The sequence below is a fragment of the Callorhinus ursinus genome, unplaced genomic scaffold (assembly GCF_003265705.2).
Source record: "Callorhinus ursinus isolate GAN/ISIS: 27379988/994484 unplaced genomic scaffold, GSC_fseal_2.0 scaffold20, whole genome shotgun sequence".
In the NCBI taxonomy this organism is placed as follows: domain Eukaryota; kingdom Metazoa; phylum Chordata; class Mammalia; order Carnivora; family Otariidae; genus Callorhinus; species Callorhinus ursinus.
This window is the reverse complement of record NW_027397082.1, coordinates 4,962,568-4,978,765: the sequence shown is the minus strand read 5'-3', so window position 1 is coordinate 4,978,765 and position 16,198 is coordinate 4,962,568. Positions and strand designations below refer to the sequence as shown.

The 16,198-nt window shown below is 50.1% G+C and overlaps 1 protein-coding gene across 7 annotated transcripts in view; it reads right to left on the bottom strand.

Annotated features, from left to right (window-relative positions):
• Positions 1-521: 521 nt before the first annotated feature.
• HSPA12A (heat shock protein family A (Hsp70) member 12A) overlaps positions 522-16,198 on the bottom strand; it is a 155,941-nt gene continuing 140,264 nt past the window's right edge. For 6 of the 7 annotated variants that reach the window (XM_025881110.2, XM_073904137.1, XM_073904136.1 and 3 more), the window contains 6 exons: positions 14,425-14,596; positions 10,515-10,601; positions 9,834-9,938; positions 8,470-8,728; positions 5,492-5,595; positions 522-4,591 (listed from right to left, as the gene is read on the bottom strand). In XM_025881110.2, the coding sequence (XP_025736895.1) occupies positions 3,954-4,591; positions 5,492-5,595; positions 8,470-8,728; positions 9,834-9,938; positions 10,515-10,601; positions 14,425-14,596 (1,365 nt within the window). In that variant the 3' untranslated portion in view covers positions 522-3,953. The remainder of the gene's footprint in view (positions 4,592-5,491; positions 5,596-8,469; positions 8,729-9,833; positions 9,939-10,514; positions 10,602-14,424; positions 14,597-16,198) is intronic. The other variant, XM_073904139.1, reaches the window with a different exon arrangement.

Sequence of the window (16,198 nt, the reverse complement as noted above, 5' to 3'; positions counted from 1 at the left end):
TGGTGAAGCTACCCACTTAGGAAGAACCCCTTTGAGCCCCCTTCAGTGTCCTTAGGACTCCACTATAGACTCTCCGGAAGCTTCTAAAGCCAGCTCTGGAGGGTGACCCAGGCATAGAGCCTGGAATAAACTCAAGATGAAGCAGCCAGCCGGCCATGCCTGCTAGGATGGGAGGGCTAGGCACCAGGCCTCGGCCCTTCCGCTTTGTCTTCAACCACCTGCATTTGGGTGCGGTGCAGCAGCCACCCCGGCTCATCTGCCTTCTGTCTGCCTAGACCACTTTCTGTAGCTTGGAGGGAAAAGGGGCTCAGGAACATGGATGGAGCCGTGGGTCCCAGCAAACAAAGGAGCCAGTCTTGTTGGAATGAAAGTGACTTTAAAAAAGCTTGCAACATTTGAGAAAAGACCTGAAACTCAATCTCCATCTGAGTGAGATGGGGCAGAGGGGGAAGTCAGCAATGATGCATCTATAATTCCATTCACAAAATCAGTGCAAAAAAAAAAGTTTGGGCCACACGAGATCCAGTTTTTGCTTTATTAGACGTCTGTGAAGACAGAGTTTGCAGGTACAATCTCGTCAAGTTGTGAACAGCTGTGAAGTTCTGTGGAGTGTGACTTTATCTTGTAGTGAACAAGACCCCAATGGCTGATATTTTAGAATAAAGTTCCATGTTCCAAGCAGATGAGAAGTGTGACGTAATGGACAACACCTTTTATACGAGTCATCCACTTAGTCATTTCCCAGCATAAATACACAGCTTACTCACAGCTACTTCAACTCTACAATGTGAAATTTGATCTTCGACTAATAATGCATTTGGACTCCTGTTTATATTGGCGCATGCGATTCTTTGCCACCCTGGCAATTAACCAGACCTAGACTCTAAAAGCTAAACTTGATCTAAATAACATCCGAGGGGGCGGGCAGGCTCTGCAGCCTGGACTTAATCTTCCACTCTGCGTGAGTGCCTGTACGCGTTCCGTCCGTCCGTGACTTGTCTGTCATTCAGCACTTACTAATGTCTGCTGTGTACAGAGAGGACAGTTAGAAGGCCGATCCTTTGACAGGTCTGCTTCCAAAACATGAACATCAGATAATACTCCAGGGACAGCTGAGTAATGGTCAAGACAACAGGCCTTTTAGAAACTTTCTAAGATTAGAAAATGTGTCCACGTGTATTTATCCAGTGTTCTCATTCTAGAGTATTTCCGGGGGCAGGAGGGAGAGGAGGGATGGATTGGGGGCTTCCGTTTAAGAAGCTCGACTACTGGGGCTGCATTTCTGGGGCCAGAAGAAAGTCCGGTAAAGTTATCACCCCTCTCCATCACCTGCTTGCCAACAGCACAGAGTTCAACCACCTCGCTAAGGAGAAATCAGACAAGGAGACAGCCTCAGTGCAAGGTGGGAAAGGTCTTACATCAGCCAAAAAAAAAAAAAATAGACTTCACTAAATTACTCGCACTTAGACTTAATCAAGTGGAACAGCTGGATTTGTGCCCCTACTTGATTCCTTCCTGGAACCCTGTTGTGCAGACAACACGGCACATGGGGACCACGTCTGGCTGTCAGAGTGACCCAGCTCTGCCCCACAAGAAGCTGACAACCCTACAGGGACGCAGAGGGTTTTCGTAGGTCATCCTGCACAGTCACGTGGCGTACAGAACCAGAATGTTCAGCTCTCAAAGACTGGGCAGGAGAATCGATACATGATTATGCTCCTTTCAATATAAACTGTGAGCCTCTGGCAAGGATGTGAGTGAAGCAAGGTCTGACAAAGCTGTTGATCCGGCTGTTGTCCCTTTTTTTTTTTTTTCCAGAGTATTCAGAGCCTCTGCACCTCTGACTCTTGCTCAGTCTCGCATACACAGTCCATAAGCTTAGTATCGGGTACAAATCGATAAGTAAGCGCAATTAAAAAACGAAGCCATGGGAAATTAAAGGCAGCAATGTCATCAACAAAATTCAAAGAGCATTTTCCTTTTGTTTTTTTTTAACAAAGCACATTGTAGAAATAAAGATTCTGTACAATATTCTAATATCGTATGTACATAAAATTATATTACTTATAACTAAATTGAGAAGTCTTATTTGCAGAGTATGGCTGGCAACACCAAAGAAAGACCCAGAACATTTAGCTTTTGAAGCAGAGCAGGCAGCAAGAGAACCCTAGCAAACACACCTCTGTGCCTGGACGCGCAATCCGGCTACAAAGTTAAGTTACGTGACTAGCATTCTCTTGGTCAGCGGTTTGTTCGTGTTTCACATTCTAGCAGGGAATTCTGCAGTAGGCGGTGTGGAAAGACATGTTCAAATGAAACTGGAAATGCTATTTCGAATCTGCATATTGGCTATGGTAATGGGTTTGTGAATCCAGCTTGCCTTCAAAGTGAGTTCCTTAGCTCATCCTCCCTTCGTTTATTATGCATGCCTCCAGGGATTTCAAATAGGAATGAGCTCCAGCAGAGACACCAGTTGGTTCCTCATCTGTTCTTAGGGTCCCTTTCTTCTGACCTTCCTCCTTGGCAGGCCATTCCTGTGAGGGCTAAAAGCGCCACCCCCAAGCCAGGTGGAGCCCCAGCCCCCTTCACAAAGGGCAGGGTGTGGGACCCCAGCTCTTCACTTGAAAATCCCTCTCCCCAAGGGGGAGACTACAGGCGCTGGTGTGTGCTTCAGCTTCCAACAAAACCTAAAGTTAGGAGTTCTCAGATTCCCATGGAACCGCAGTCCCCTGTGGTGTCTACTGAAAACGCAAATGCTGGTCCCCTCCTCCCCCACCAAGACCCAAATTCAATTTGTAAAAGGAAGAGGATCCAGAAACCTGCTTTTAAGAGGCACCCAGGCAGTTCTCACCAGGGGATCCGCAGATCAGCTTTGAACCGACCTGGCTGAATTCATTAAGTACAAATCTATGAATTCCTTTTAGATACGCCTAAAAAACTGAAGATTTTAGTGAAACATTTCATAGTACAGATTCTCTACCCATGTATCACCAATGTATTCTTTTTGAAATGTGGGAATGCGGGGCCAAAACTCTTTGGGAGATGAGGGGGAGGAGGGAGTTAATTTATAACAATGGACGCTTGTCAAGGTGAGGGGCTGTTCCAGACTCCCGGGCTTGGTGATGTGAACAAGGCAAACTGCAAGCCCATTTCCTAGCTTCCACAGAAGCCTACTAAGGTTTAACTTGAGTTATTTTATGAATTCAGAAATCAGGATCCGGCATCCGGGGAATGATGTCCCAGCATATGATTTGGGGTAAGTCAGCAGCGCCTAAATACCCACTTCGCTCGAAGCCAGCTTTCACCTGCTTAAAAGTGAGGGCATCAGCTCTCCCACTCACTCGAATCCTAGTAGATTAGCTCAGGCGATAGTTACTCCTCACTGAACCTAATCAGAATTGAAATTATGAGAACCTAAAATAGTGCCCAGCGTGGGCAGGCCTCTCCCACCAGCTGCACATGCTCCCAGCTCCCACTGAATCACCGCTTTTAATCACATGATGATGAAAAGAAATTAACTGCAGATGGACAGCATTTTATATTGACTGCCATCCAAAAAACATAAAAAGAGAAGTCTCAAATAGATTAGGGCATCCTAACAGAGATCCGTTCAAAGCAAGCTGAATCGCCGCTGCAGGAACGGACTGACTCCCTTGTCGGGTGGCTGTCTCACCACTGGGCACCTATGAAAACTAGCTGCTCTTCCAGGATCCTCAGATTTCTTATTCCCAAACCTCAATCTCCATTTCCGACAGTTTTTTTCTGATTCCAGTGTGCCCTCAAAAATCCCTAATTATTTCTAGCCCTAGTCGTTCCCATCTTCCCTGCTGAAATTCAGGTGGGCAATGCTGAGGGTCAAGGACAGAGAAAGAACAGTCAGGGTTGAGGTCAGCAGATGCAGGGGAACAGAGTCCAGGGGTGGGGCGGGGGTCGCAGGCAGCGGGGCGGGCCTGTTAGTAATTTAAGAAGTCAATCCCAACCTTGACGCTCTTCGAGGTGGCTATGTCGACAGCTGTGGCCTTGATCTCTGTGTCCCCGAACTGCATGAGGGTCTGGATCTCCCTCCGGGCGGGCACGGCTGTGCTGCTGGTCCCTGTAAGATCCAGGCGGAGCGTGCCGCACTTCTTCACCCCCGGGTCGGTGATGAAGCTCACCTCGTCATGCTCACAGCTGTAGATGTTGATGACGATGACCAGCTGGGAAGGCTTGGCCGGGGTGTAGCTACGCTTGACCAGCTCCCCCAGGGCCACCGACTGGTCGGCGGAGATGAACTTATCGAAGACGTCGGTGCACCAGCGAGTTCCGTCCTTCACCAGCAGCTTCTCGGGTGGGTGCTTGCCTTCCACGTAGCGGTTCAGCACGCCCACCCCGTATGTGAGCGGCGACCGGCGCACCTTGATGACCGCGGGGTCCAGGCCAAAGAGGACGGCGCCCTTGAGGATGGTGAGGCCCACGTCCTGGGGGATGATGATGCGGCACGTGTCGCCGAAGGCAGCCTGTACCGCTTGCTGCAGGAGGGGCGCCTCTGCAAAGCCTCCCACCAGGAAGAGGAACTTGACAGTGGACACCTCGGGCTTCTGAAACAGGTCCCCTGAAAACGAAGAGGAAGGGACAGCGTTCTGTCACCAAAAGCCAGCCGCCAGGGGGGACTGGTGGCCTTGAGAATGTGGGGAACAGACATGGCTGAGTTGGTTGGGCAGAATTTTTGTAGAGCTGGTCTTTAAAAGAAAGGGGTTTGCACGCCAGTATGCTCAGGAATAAAAACCAAAGCGGCTGGTAAGTAGACACTCATTTTTACAGCTAGATGGTGTTGGTTTTAAGTAGTAATTTGTTAGGCGTAAATGAAGACTGCTAACGTTCTCCAAGCCTGTGGTCCTGTTAAGTCAGTCAAGGCAGGCTGTTCTAAAAACTGTCCTTTGGTTTTCAAAGGGCTTCTGATTTGGTAGGTGTGGGGGTGGGAAGTGGATGGGGGGCCGGGATCCTGAGAAAGGTCCCCAGTGAGTCTACCACGTGTCCCCAGTGAGGGCCACTGAGGTAGCACAGTAACTGCATGGCCGGATTCTGTTTGCCCCCTCACAGGAGACCTTTCTTTGGTCCACATAACTCTCCCTCCTCCCCAGCAGAGATTATGGCTCCTACTGCATCCTGATAAAGCAAAGACGATACATTCCCTAGGCCCTGTCACTCCAGGAGAATATTGCTGCAGAGCTCCCAGCATCCTGACTTTTGGAGTCAAACTCAAAGCCCAGGTGAAGACAGGCTCTGGGCTGCTTTATAGTACCTGAGGGCAAGGATCTGGAGAGCCTATGCCCAGAAAGCTCCCCCATACATGCCCAGGCCCGTCTGCTCCTGCCCAGGCCCCAACCTGTGGCTCCCAGCCCCAGACCCCCTGCCAACCTGACTTCATACACACTAGCTAGTGATGCTAGAAAAGTCAGTCCCCATTCCTGGCTCTGCCCTACTGAATGGCCGAGCCCTGGCTGATACTTACGGAGATGCTCAATGATGCTGTCAATGGTTGGCTTAAAAAGAGCATTCATGGCATCTGGACTCATCCTCAGCATCCCTTGTGAGGACCACTTCACAAAATCCACGCTGTGGGGGTGTGGCACAGAGAGAAATAAGCAGTGAGTGTGTGAACGGTACCCAGTCTATGTGCACAGAGATGGGCCCTGTCAGAAGAGCTGTCACACTGGAGGGAGCAGAAGGGTTCGAAAGTCCTTGGAAATATCCTCAACTGCCAGAACCTGGACCCTTAGGGGCTCAAAAGCTAAGACACAGCCTCTTCTGTTTCTCTTTGCTTTGGGCTGTGGCCCTTGGGATGGTGGAAGCCGAAGTCTACTGCAAAATATAGGGCAAGAATTAAAGGGATCTTTCTCGTTTGAATGACATTTTTTAATGGCACAATAGTCCGATTCGAGTCCATTAAAGGCTCGTGTGACGTGACCACTGTGCTGCTGCATAAGGCTACAAGCCTGGGTGCTCAGGTGCACTTCCTTCAGCCCTCCAGGCACCTGTCCCACGACCTTGTCAAGCCTAAGCCTACCAGGATGCCCCCTTCTCTGTCAAAGGCGCAGAACGTCCAAAGCAATGGCATGGAACAGAAAGAGCACTGGACAGGGAGTCAGGATCACGAGGCTCCAGGATGGCCTCCACCACTCAGAGGCTGCGGGACTTTGGGGCAAGTTGGGCTGCATTTTCTCTGAGCCCCAGTCTCTTGTCTGGAAATCAAGGATAGTACAACTTGTCTTACCCTCCCTCGCGGGGGTTGTTGTGAAGATGAAGTTACATACCACGTCTGTGAAAACACTTTGGAAACTTTCTGGCACTAAAGGAGTGCCAGGGACTGTTTACTGCAGCACGTACCCCGCCCATTCTCAAGTTCAAAGAGGCCAAGCGAATGGTGTCTCTGTCCCTGAAGCAAAGCACATACCAGCTGCTTCCTAGCATCACATTCTAGATGCTGCCAGGGCTCCCTGGCCAGGCAGTCTTTCTGTGGCCTTGGCCAAAGGACAATGTGGGATGGTGTGGAATGACCCGGTGGCTGGCTGTGGCCAGTCTTTCCAGAAGGAGAGCGGACCGGCCCCAGAACTGTGGGAGCAGGACTTGGGGTTCAACTCGGAGCAAGCACCTCTGGAGGGGGGCTGGTGGACAGACAGAACATGAGCCTGGTAAGAATCTGGCCACGACCCTGCTCCAAGGGCAAGAAGAGCTAAAATCATATCTATTTTGTTTCCCTTAAACAGAACCCAGGCTTTTTAGAGAAATGGTTGATTGCAGGTCTGGGATGGGGAATATACAAAACGAGCCAGGAGCATCTTCTTTAACCAGAAGTCAGACCAAAACGTCATATCAATGGGACTCAGGAGCCAATTTGAAGAGGCTCCTACTGGCCAAGATGGGGCATTTTGACTCTAAATCAGGATACAGCCGCCATGGTTTAAAATACATTGAATATGCCTACATCCATGAAGTCTTAATGATAGTCCCCTTGAGTCCCCACAAAAGAAAAAAAAATGCATTTGTCACTTAGGAGAATGCCAGGAAATCAACAATATTTTTTTACAAAAAATTTATAAATGAAAGAACCAAGCATTTGTCATGTCTTTCCTATATGAACTGTACTTCAGGGCAACCAAACCACTGAGGAGAAGAGTTTCTCTCTCCAGAAGCATGCTAGCTAACAAATGCAGGAGTGAGAGACTGGGGGGGCCACTCCTTAGCATGACGGACCTAGGCAACAACCCTCCTAGGCTGCTAGCATCTCAAAAGAAGCAACCAGCAAACAGCACGTGCTCCCTGACATGAAGCAAGGGGGAACTACTACCCCCCACCCCGCCCATGTAGTAGGCTTGCCAAAAACTTAAACTTGACTCTGACCAAATCTCCGGCTCAATCTGCCAATTTGTAAGAAAATACCAGGGGGCCGAACATGTTACATGGGCGTGCAATGAGCAAAAACGCCAGACTGGAAGAAACACTATGGGACAATCAGCTTTATCATCTAATAAACCATAAGGAAAAAAACAAGAGGGGGGACCTATATATTAAGTGGGACGTAGGGGCAGAGGCAGATCAGAAAATTGCTGTGTACAGCCATCTTTTGGATATTAATGCAAACTGAAAAAAATTACAAGACAATGGGAGAAATTTTAATGTTAACTGGGTATTTGAGGACATTGAAGAATGACTCATTTTAAGTGTGATCGTGATAACAGTGTCAGGGTTATGATTTTAAATTTATCCCCCTTAAAGATATATACTGACATATTTATGGATTAGATGATGATCAGATTTGCTTTAAAATGCTTGGGGGAGGTTACGCGAGGATTTAGGTTGGCCAGGAACTGACAGTTGTTGAAGCTGAATAATGAAGTTCATTTTGCCCAGGAAATGTTTGAAATTTTCCACTCTAAAAAGACTTTGAGAAACCTATGATTTTTGTCTATTAATTTTGTAATTCAGCTTTAAAACAGCTTCCAAGTGTTCATTTTGCAACAAGCTGAACTACAAACACTTGCCTGCAGCCAAGAGACTCAGACTAGCAGGAAACCCAGAATCCCACGGGATTCATTCAACAAATATCTACTGAGCACCTGCTATGTCTGTACCAGAATCTGTTGTAGATACTGGTACAAAACACACAAAATTCCCTGCTCTCACAAAGCTTATAATTATTAGTACATAATAAAAGCTAACACAAAAATAGTACTTTCCAGGTCCTGGCCATTGTGCTAAGTGCCTAACATAAGGAATTCACTTCATCCTCACGACAACACTTTGAGGTAAGTGGAAACATCATCTCCATTTTCCAGATGCAAAATTGAGGAACGGAGAAGATGAGTCACTTGCCCCGGGTCACATAGCTTCTCTGTAGGACTGGAAGTCAGGGTCCACACACCCTTCTTCCCTCCCATCAACATGACCCACCCTCTAGAATGACCTAAGCCATAGGTGAGTCCGACTCACTTGCTCTTCCTCAAGGCATGCTCCACGCTGTGCCCGCGGAACTTCTTGTAGTAGTCAATGAAGGAGAAGGGCAGGGTGATGTTCAGTGGGTTTGTTCGGTCCGGGGCTGCTGCCCTTTTACGAGACTCAAATGCAATCATTAAGTCAACCCAGGCCGCGGGACGCTTGATTTTGAATTGTTCGATAAAATCCTCTCCGAATATTTTACACAGAAGTTTTTCAAATTCATAATCTACTCCTAAGGATCCATAGGGTCCACCTGGGTCAAGAACAAAAGGAGAGCCCCCCCCGCCCCGTGTTAGAAACTGCCAGAAACTGAATCCAAACTCTGAGAAACAGCCTACCCTGTGTTCTTCTCCGAAATACCAAGTAGCGTGACTTAGACCCAGTTAGCAAAGAGATTTCAGCTCTAAATTTTTACTTAGTCTTAAAACCCTTAGGTTCTTCTTCTGGGTGGAGAAACTTTTTCCTACAGAATCACCTGTCAACAAGCTATTTAAATTCAATTACATTTTGGGGCGCCTGTGTGGCTCAGTTGTTAAGCGTCTGCCTTCGGCTCAGGTCACGATCCCAGGGTCCTGGGGTGGAGCCCCGCCTCGGGCTCCCTGCTCTGCGGGAAGCCTGCTTCTCCCTCTCCCACTCCCCCTGCTTGTGTTCCCTCTCTCGCTGTGTCTCTCTCCGTGAAATAGATAAAATCTTTAAAAAATAAAATAAAATGTAATGTAATTTATTTTATTTTTTTAAAGATTTTATTTTTAAGGCATCACTATACCCAACATGGGGCTCAAACTCACAACCCTGAGATGGAGAGTCGCATGCTCTACCAACTGAGCCAGCCAGACACCCCACAAAATCACTTTCATTTTAAATAAAATGGATACCTATAAATAAGTAGGAGCAACACAGTACTCCCACCCAAGAAATCTAAGGACAGGGTCTGAAAATCAACAGGCCCACCTAGACCCCATGATCCGTTAATGACTCATCATCCCACCCCCACCGAGGGAGAGAGCCTGTCGCTTGCTTTGGCAACTTTGATCCAAGACCGGGTGTCCCGAGACCTCCCTAGAAAGCTTAACCAGAGCACGAGATCACAGGTGACAATCAGATCCTTCCAGAACTTTCAGAAAAAGATTCCCCTGTCCAGGATCTAAAACAGGCTCATTTTATGCCAAAACCCAAGTTACGGTGGTTTGTGTTTTAAAGAACATTTAGCTGCATTCTGCTCCTCAGTTCCACACAGGAACGCTCTCGGGCCTAGAATCCCACATGCTGGTAGCAACCGAAGAGAAGGAAGTACCAAGAGAAACCTGACATGAGAGAAAAGGCTCAGGAATGAGAAAATCAGCCATGCAGGGGCTCACCTGTTGCTTTATACAGTTCTTTCAGATGTCCCTCCGGTAACCGTATCTGATGGACGGTCAGGTCTACGGTGCCCCCGCCACTGTCCACGACCACATACTTGTCACCTGGGACAAAGACAGCCATCTTTTACACAGACCGCTTGTCGGCCCCATCGTGAGACAAGCTGGGGGGGTGACGACTTGGTATACCCAACAACACCCGTCAACCCTTCTCATTAGCCTGATGGTTGTGCAAATTAGCTTCACAGCCAAGTTCTTCGTGACTGAAGGGAATGCAGTAATGTCTGCCCAGGACTGCCAGTTAGCATGGATGGTAAAGAACCCGGATGAGTAGATCTGTAAGACGGAAGCTTTCCTGTGACACGCGGCTGCATCCCTGGCACGTACCAGCGGACAACTTCCTGCCAAGGTTTATAGCGCCGTCAAACGACCTGCCATTTAACACAAGACTTACCCCGGGACTGGGGTAACTTCCAATTCCCACTTTTCTTCTAAAGAGTCTGTATGGTTTTATAACATGCAAAGTTATAGCTCCGAAAGAGCTCTCCTTGGGTGGGTGGTCTTTAAAAACCACCCGATTCTGAACATTTTCCGCACATGCCAAAGGAACCAACAGGAATGCATTTTTGCCAGCAATACAGAAGAAATCCAGCAAGGGCAAAGGACATTCAAGGACGCTACCTTCCTCCAGCTCGGACCAGATTTCTCCTATGACATTCTCCACCAAAAAGGTCCGACTCTGCCGATTACGCCGTATGTGCTCCTTAGCTAGTGGCCGACAGAAAGAAAATGACGGGTAAGAAAGCATGAAAAAGCGGGCAGTCATCTGCAGTCCGTGGAGGCAACAGCATGAGGAGGTTTAGGGACAGAACATTTAGCGACACTTGACCAAAAGGATTACATAAATACAACATTGGGAAACACAAAGCCAGACCGGTTCCACCAGCCTCCATCTCTTCATTGCATGGCAGCCTGCCCTGCGCCCTGCTGGAAAACTCGCCTTGGAGAAGAAGCAGCCCTTCCTCTGGTGACACTTTTTAGGGGTTCTTAAATCGACCAGATTCCTGGCTTTGCTGTCCCGGGGAGGAACTTGTCTGCCAAGAAGCTTGCAGCGCACTTGGTTAAACAATTTCACCTCAAGGAACCAGATCTGTCTGATGCCAGGAATGTAGGGGATGTTTTCCTAATCTGGATCCCGGATAAACGGGACTGGAGCCATTTCCCGACTCCGGGGAAGCCAGTATGCTCTTCAGCCTCAAGGTGGCGCTTCAGCCACAGGGCGGGCCCCCGGAACCTCGCGAAGCCCTGGCCGCCTTTCTCCTTACGCTGGGGAGCAACACGGCTGGGGCTCAGGCCACTTAGTGGCTGTGAGGCTTTGTGTGGGGCGACTGCATCCCTCACAGGCCGCCCGGCAGCCCTGGGAGGCAGACAGGGCACAGATCATCGTCCTTGTGCTCAGAGGAGGGAGGAAACCAGGTCGGACGAGGTTAAGGGGCTTGCAGTTCCCACGACTCTGTCTTGCAGCTCCACATCCACACTTGGACCGTGGGCCCTCATGCCTTTGAGATTTAACAACTGACAGTGAGAGCAGAACACGAACATTAAGAGATGAGAAAGGTGCTGTGAGAGGGTATCTGGGGATCAGCAGGGCACAGCCAAGGTGCCCAATTGGGGCAAATCATGTAACCCCTCTGGGCCTCAGTTTCCACATCCATAAAATGGAGATAATAACACTTGGCCTAAGTTCCTCACAGGCAGAGCAGGGACTGGTTCTCTGATTTTATCTCAGCACCCAGTGTGATGCCCAGAACACAGGAGGTGATAATGAAGGCAAAGCACCATGAGAGCCGGTACCCAACAAATGATCACTACAATGAACAATTTAGAGCAATACCCAGTTTTACAGATAAAGGTTCTGTCCACTGCTCTCCTGTCCCATCCCACAACCCCGACCCCCCCCCACCACCACCAATTTTTCTAGTCCCTAAAAACTGGTGCTGCTGACTTTGAATTGCCCTATAAATCCATCTGTTGCTGGTCATCCAATTAAGGACCCTTGGCCCTCTACCCTCTTCTAGCAAGGAGCACAGTGTTTGCAAAACAGTGTCTCCTCTCGGGATTAGAACGGCAAGAGCCGTCAGCTCTTAAATTCTTCGGGCCTTGGTGTTCAGTGATGAGGCCGTCTTGATTAAAGAGTTTCTGCAGGCCTGGGAGGGGTCCTCAAACTCAGGGCCTCTCTCCTGTTCCCAGCACTGGCTCCAGATGAACTTCTATTGCAGACCTTATAGTGGGCATTTGGTGGTTTGCTAAAACAATCTAGATATCATTCATAAAAAAAAATGATCAAGCCAGACTAATAGAACATGTTCTGAGCTCTCAAAAAAAAAATAAAAATTACCATGTTTTTAGGCAAATTAAGCCCAAGATTATAAAAAAGGGGATCCTTTACTGATCTTATGAAATCCTTCTGGTGCAAAAAAATATGGACAGCAACCCTGTGATGCTGGAGGCAAAGGCCAGCCCCACTCCCCTCAGTAGTGTCCACTGGGCGTCCGTCATGGAGGAGCATCAGAGGGCAGAGAACAGCCCGGGGGGCTCAGGGCCCTAATTCCAACCAGGGAGCTCCTGGTTAAGGGCCCTGCCAGGCCTCCCCAGGCAGCGCCCCCTCCTTCTGGGAGACAGGCCGTAACTGTAAAACAAGGCTGAGCTAGAACCCCTGCTTCGCTGCCCCCTCTGAGGGGTGATGGCCAACAGCAGGAGGATTTCAAAACCAAAAAAACCTTCGGAGCACAAGACGAGAGCAAATTCCACAAGGCACGGGACACAGACACGGAGCAGTGTGGAGGCAGACAGGGTAAGTTAAAGGAAAGGAACCCCAAAACTGAGCTCTCGGGGAAGGCAAGCATTCGAAAACAGTTTCCCCTTTAAATGTGAGTGTTACACTTAGGACGTATTAAGAAAGGCTGTGCTAGGATTAGCTAGTTCTGACCTGAGTGTGTGTGTGTGAACCAGTAAGAGCGCGCACGTAAGGCAGGAAGCCCAGTCGGTCGTGCGTCTCTTTTCCCATGGAAACGATGAAGATAATTTAAATAAATATGTCATTCTGAGTATTTGAAACGTTAATACATTTGATTTAGTTAGCAGGAAGGCTAGCCTTGCCATACTCCGGTGGAGGCCAAGCATTGCCCAAAAAAAGGCAAATCAAGTTGAAGGGCAACGGCTTCCATTCGCCCCAGGTGAGTCAGGTGTGAGGCGCTAGCCCTTAGCCCCAGCAGCCTGGGGCAGCAGCCTGGGGACCGGACCGGCGAACTCTCTGCCACTGTCTTATGGCTGAGGTTCACCGAGTCCCCCATCTCGGGGTGAAAATGCAGAGTGGCGACCTCTGGGGCAGCGTGACCGGGTGAAGAGGAAGAGGAGAATTCTGGAGGAGAGGACGCAGGGCCATGTGAAGGCGGAGCCAGGGCCCCCTCGCCGTGGGGGAGTGCAGACACAGGCCTCGGGTGTGGGGACCAAGGAAAAGCTGGATCCAGGCTGTTGGGGGAACAGGGGGCGGCAGTTCCCGCTAAGGTTCTCCCCCCTCCTCCTCCTCCTCCTCCTGGGCCGTCCAGGATGGGGTGGGCATGGGGATGGGTGGCCTTCTGCCCCGAGGTCTCCTCTGGGAACAGCACCCACAGCACTCCCATCAGTGCCTGTGCTCGCCCACGTTGGTAGCTCTGACCCTGACCTAGGGGTGTCTGCACTTACTCATAGAGCCCCAGATAGAAGGGAAAACAGATCTGAGGACCAAGACTGTGACCAACTTGCATACAGGTAAATGTTAAAGAGGAAAAGTTCCTGCGGCGCCTGGGTGGCTCAGTCGTTAAGCGTCTGCCTTCAGCTCAGGTCATGATCCCGGGGTCCTGGGATTGAGCCCCGCATCGGGCTCCCTGCTCCGCGGGGAGCCTGCTTCTCCCTCTCCCACTCCCCCTGCTTGTGGTCCCTCTCTCGCTGTGTCTCTCTGTCAGATAAATAAAATCTAAAAAAAAAAAAGAGGAAAAGTTCCTTAACGCCCATCCTGGCTCCCCCTAGGTGGGACTCCGTCCCACAGCTAAATGAGCATCAGCCGGGTCAGGAAGACTCAGCCCCGTTCATCTGTATTTTCAACTCTGCCAGGTTCACGGCTAAGACACATAATGAGCTAACCACACACGAAGCAGCCCCAGTGAGTGAGTCAGCAGTAAATCAACAGTCTTAATGGAGGAATTAATAACAGGCAAGTGGGATTAGATTAAGAATCAGTTAATGAACAAGACAAATTAAGAGCCTAGTAAAATATAAGGCCAAGAGCTGCTCTCGGGCCACCGTCAGCCTCCCCCAGCCCAAGGCACACGGGCGGGCAGGTGATGACCCCGGGGTAACTACTGCGGAGTCTCCCAGGGGCCCTGGGGAGGCCAGGTCGAGGGGCCGAGGACAGAGGTGCTTACAGCTGACCTCTCTGGGGGCATCTTAATTCTTCATTACGGTGCTAAGGGCCTTTCAGTAATCAGGGCCAAGAACCATGCAGGGGTGGGAGGGGAGAGAGCAGGGAGGGGAGAGAGAGAGCAGGAGGTACCCTGTGCAAACCCAGCTCCCACTGTGTCACCGGAGCTGTACCCGTTGACCGCGGCCTTGCTGCTTAGCTCGATCATCTGGTGCAGCCGCAGCTTCCGGCAGTAGATGGAGGCTGCCTCGGGCTCCAAGGCGATGATGAGCTGCTCGGCAGTCTCGGGGGAGGCCAGGCCTGCCTGGAAGACAGAGGCAGGACCACTCTGAGGACACACACGCCTTGCGCTGACGCCCTCCAGGAAGGGACACTTGGGCTCTGCCTGTCTGGGAAATTCCCTCCACAGACCCCCATAGGGCTTCCACTCAGCGGTGATGGGGTGATGAGCCCCAGGCCAAGTCCCCAAACACTGTAGAGGAGCCAAAGAAAATGTGTGGGTGCCTTTGGGAAATGCAGGGCTCTCTGGGCCCTGGGGCCTCTTTCATTTGGGATTTGCTTGGCCCAGAACTGAGCAGCACGAAGGGGGAAATGACCCCAAACTCTGAAAACTGTCAGAAGATGGAAGGCAGGTGGTCTGTTTCTGGTTATGATAGGCCAAATGGTCTAAAGGCAGACCCCAATCTTTGGTGGCCCAGGAAACAAATGGGCCATCGCTGGACCTCAGCTACGCAAGCATCGGATTTGGCTGTCTGGGAATCTGACGTGCCTCCAGCACACCAAGGAGGGCTCTGGGGCTCTGGGAGAAAGCCCTCCTGGAATCCGACAGAGTCTCACGCTTTCTAGAATATGGGTCCAAAGGCAACTGACAGTTAACTTTATTCAAAGCTGTTAACCCTTTAATAGCAGACATGCTTCTGCTCTGTGACACCTGGCTTGTTCCAGTCACAGCCCCTTACAAGAGCTGACCAGGGGGCTCCGGGACCACCCTTCAGAGGGCACATGGAGACCTGAGCCTGGCATGCCCTTTACCAGGTCCCTGCCCACCTCCCGTGGCCTAGGAACTGAAGCGTGAGGCCTCGCTGAAGCCGTTCAAGCCCTGAGGGTTTCCCGATCGCCAGCACGACGGGACAGAGACGCGCTGTGTCCTTCACCACTGTGTTTGCTGTCTCTGTTGCTGTTCCCTAGGGAACTTCGGAGTGCTGCCCTCACGCCACACCCACTTTGGAGGAGACTCTGATTCAACACCAAGCCCATAAGGTGTAGTGGACTCATCTTGTAGATCAGGAGTGAACAGTCTGCCTAATGTCACACATGCACAGTGACCTCTCTAGAGTCACAGCCTAGAGTCACAGATGGAAGGGGCTTAGAAGATTCAGTTATCGGACAAGGAAGGGAGGGGGTTCCGGTTAGAATATTAAAAATGCAAAGGCCCTTCTTGGCCTTTTGTACAGCTCCTTCACTTTATGCAGAAAGAAACAAAGCTCAGAGAGGTAGGGTGACCAGTAGTCCTGCGTTTCCTGGGACATGGACTCTCAGTGCTGAAACCCAGACAGTCTTAGGCTCAAATGTATCCACCTTGTACGTGGACGAGCAAGCCCAGACCCAGTCTCAAGTCTCGAAGACCAGCTCTTTAATTGGTTCTTGGTTCTCCTGCTCTCGTTGACTCCAGGTACCAGGGTGGGACCCAGGCCTTTCAACTGGGACAAAACTCCCAGGGTGTCTCTAATGCTCCTCCTTCTGCTGGTTTCATGGTATGATCTCTTTACCCAGTAAATCTGGGACAGCACTAGATGGTATACCACCTCTAACTGCATGTAGACAATTCTCCGTAATAACCATACCCCAAATGAACCAATTAACTGTGACTTAATGAGAAACCATTGGCAGGCAGGTGACTTAAATC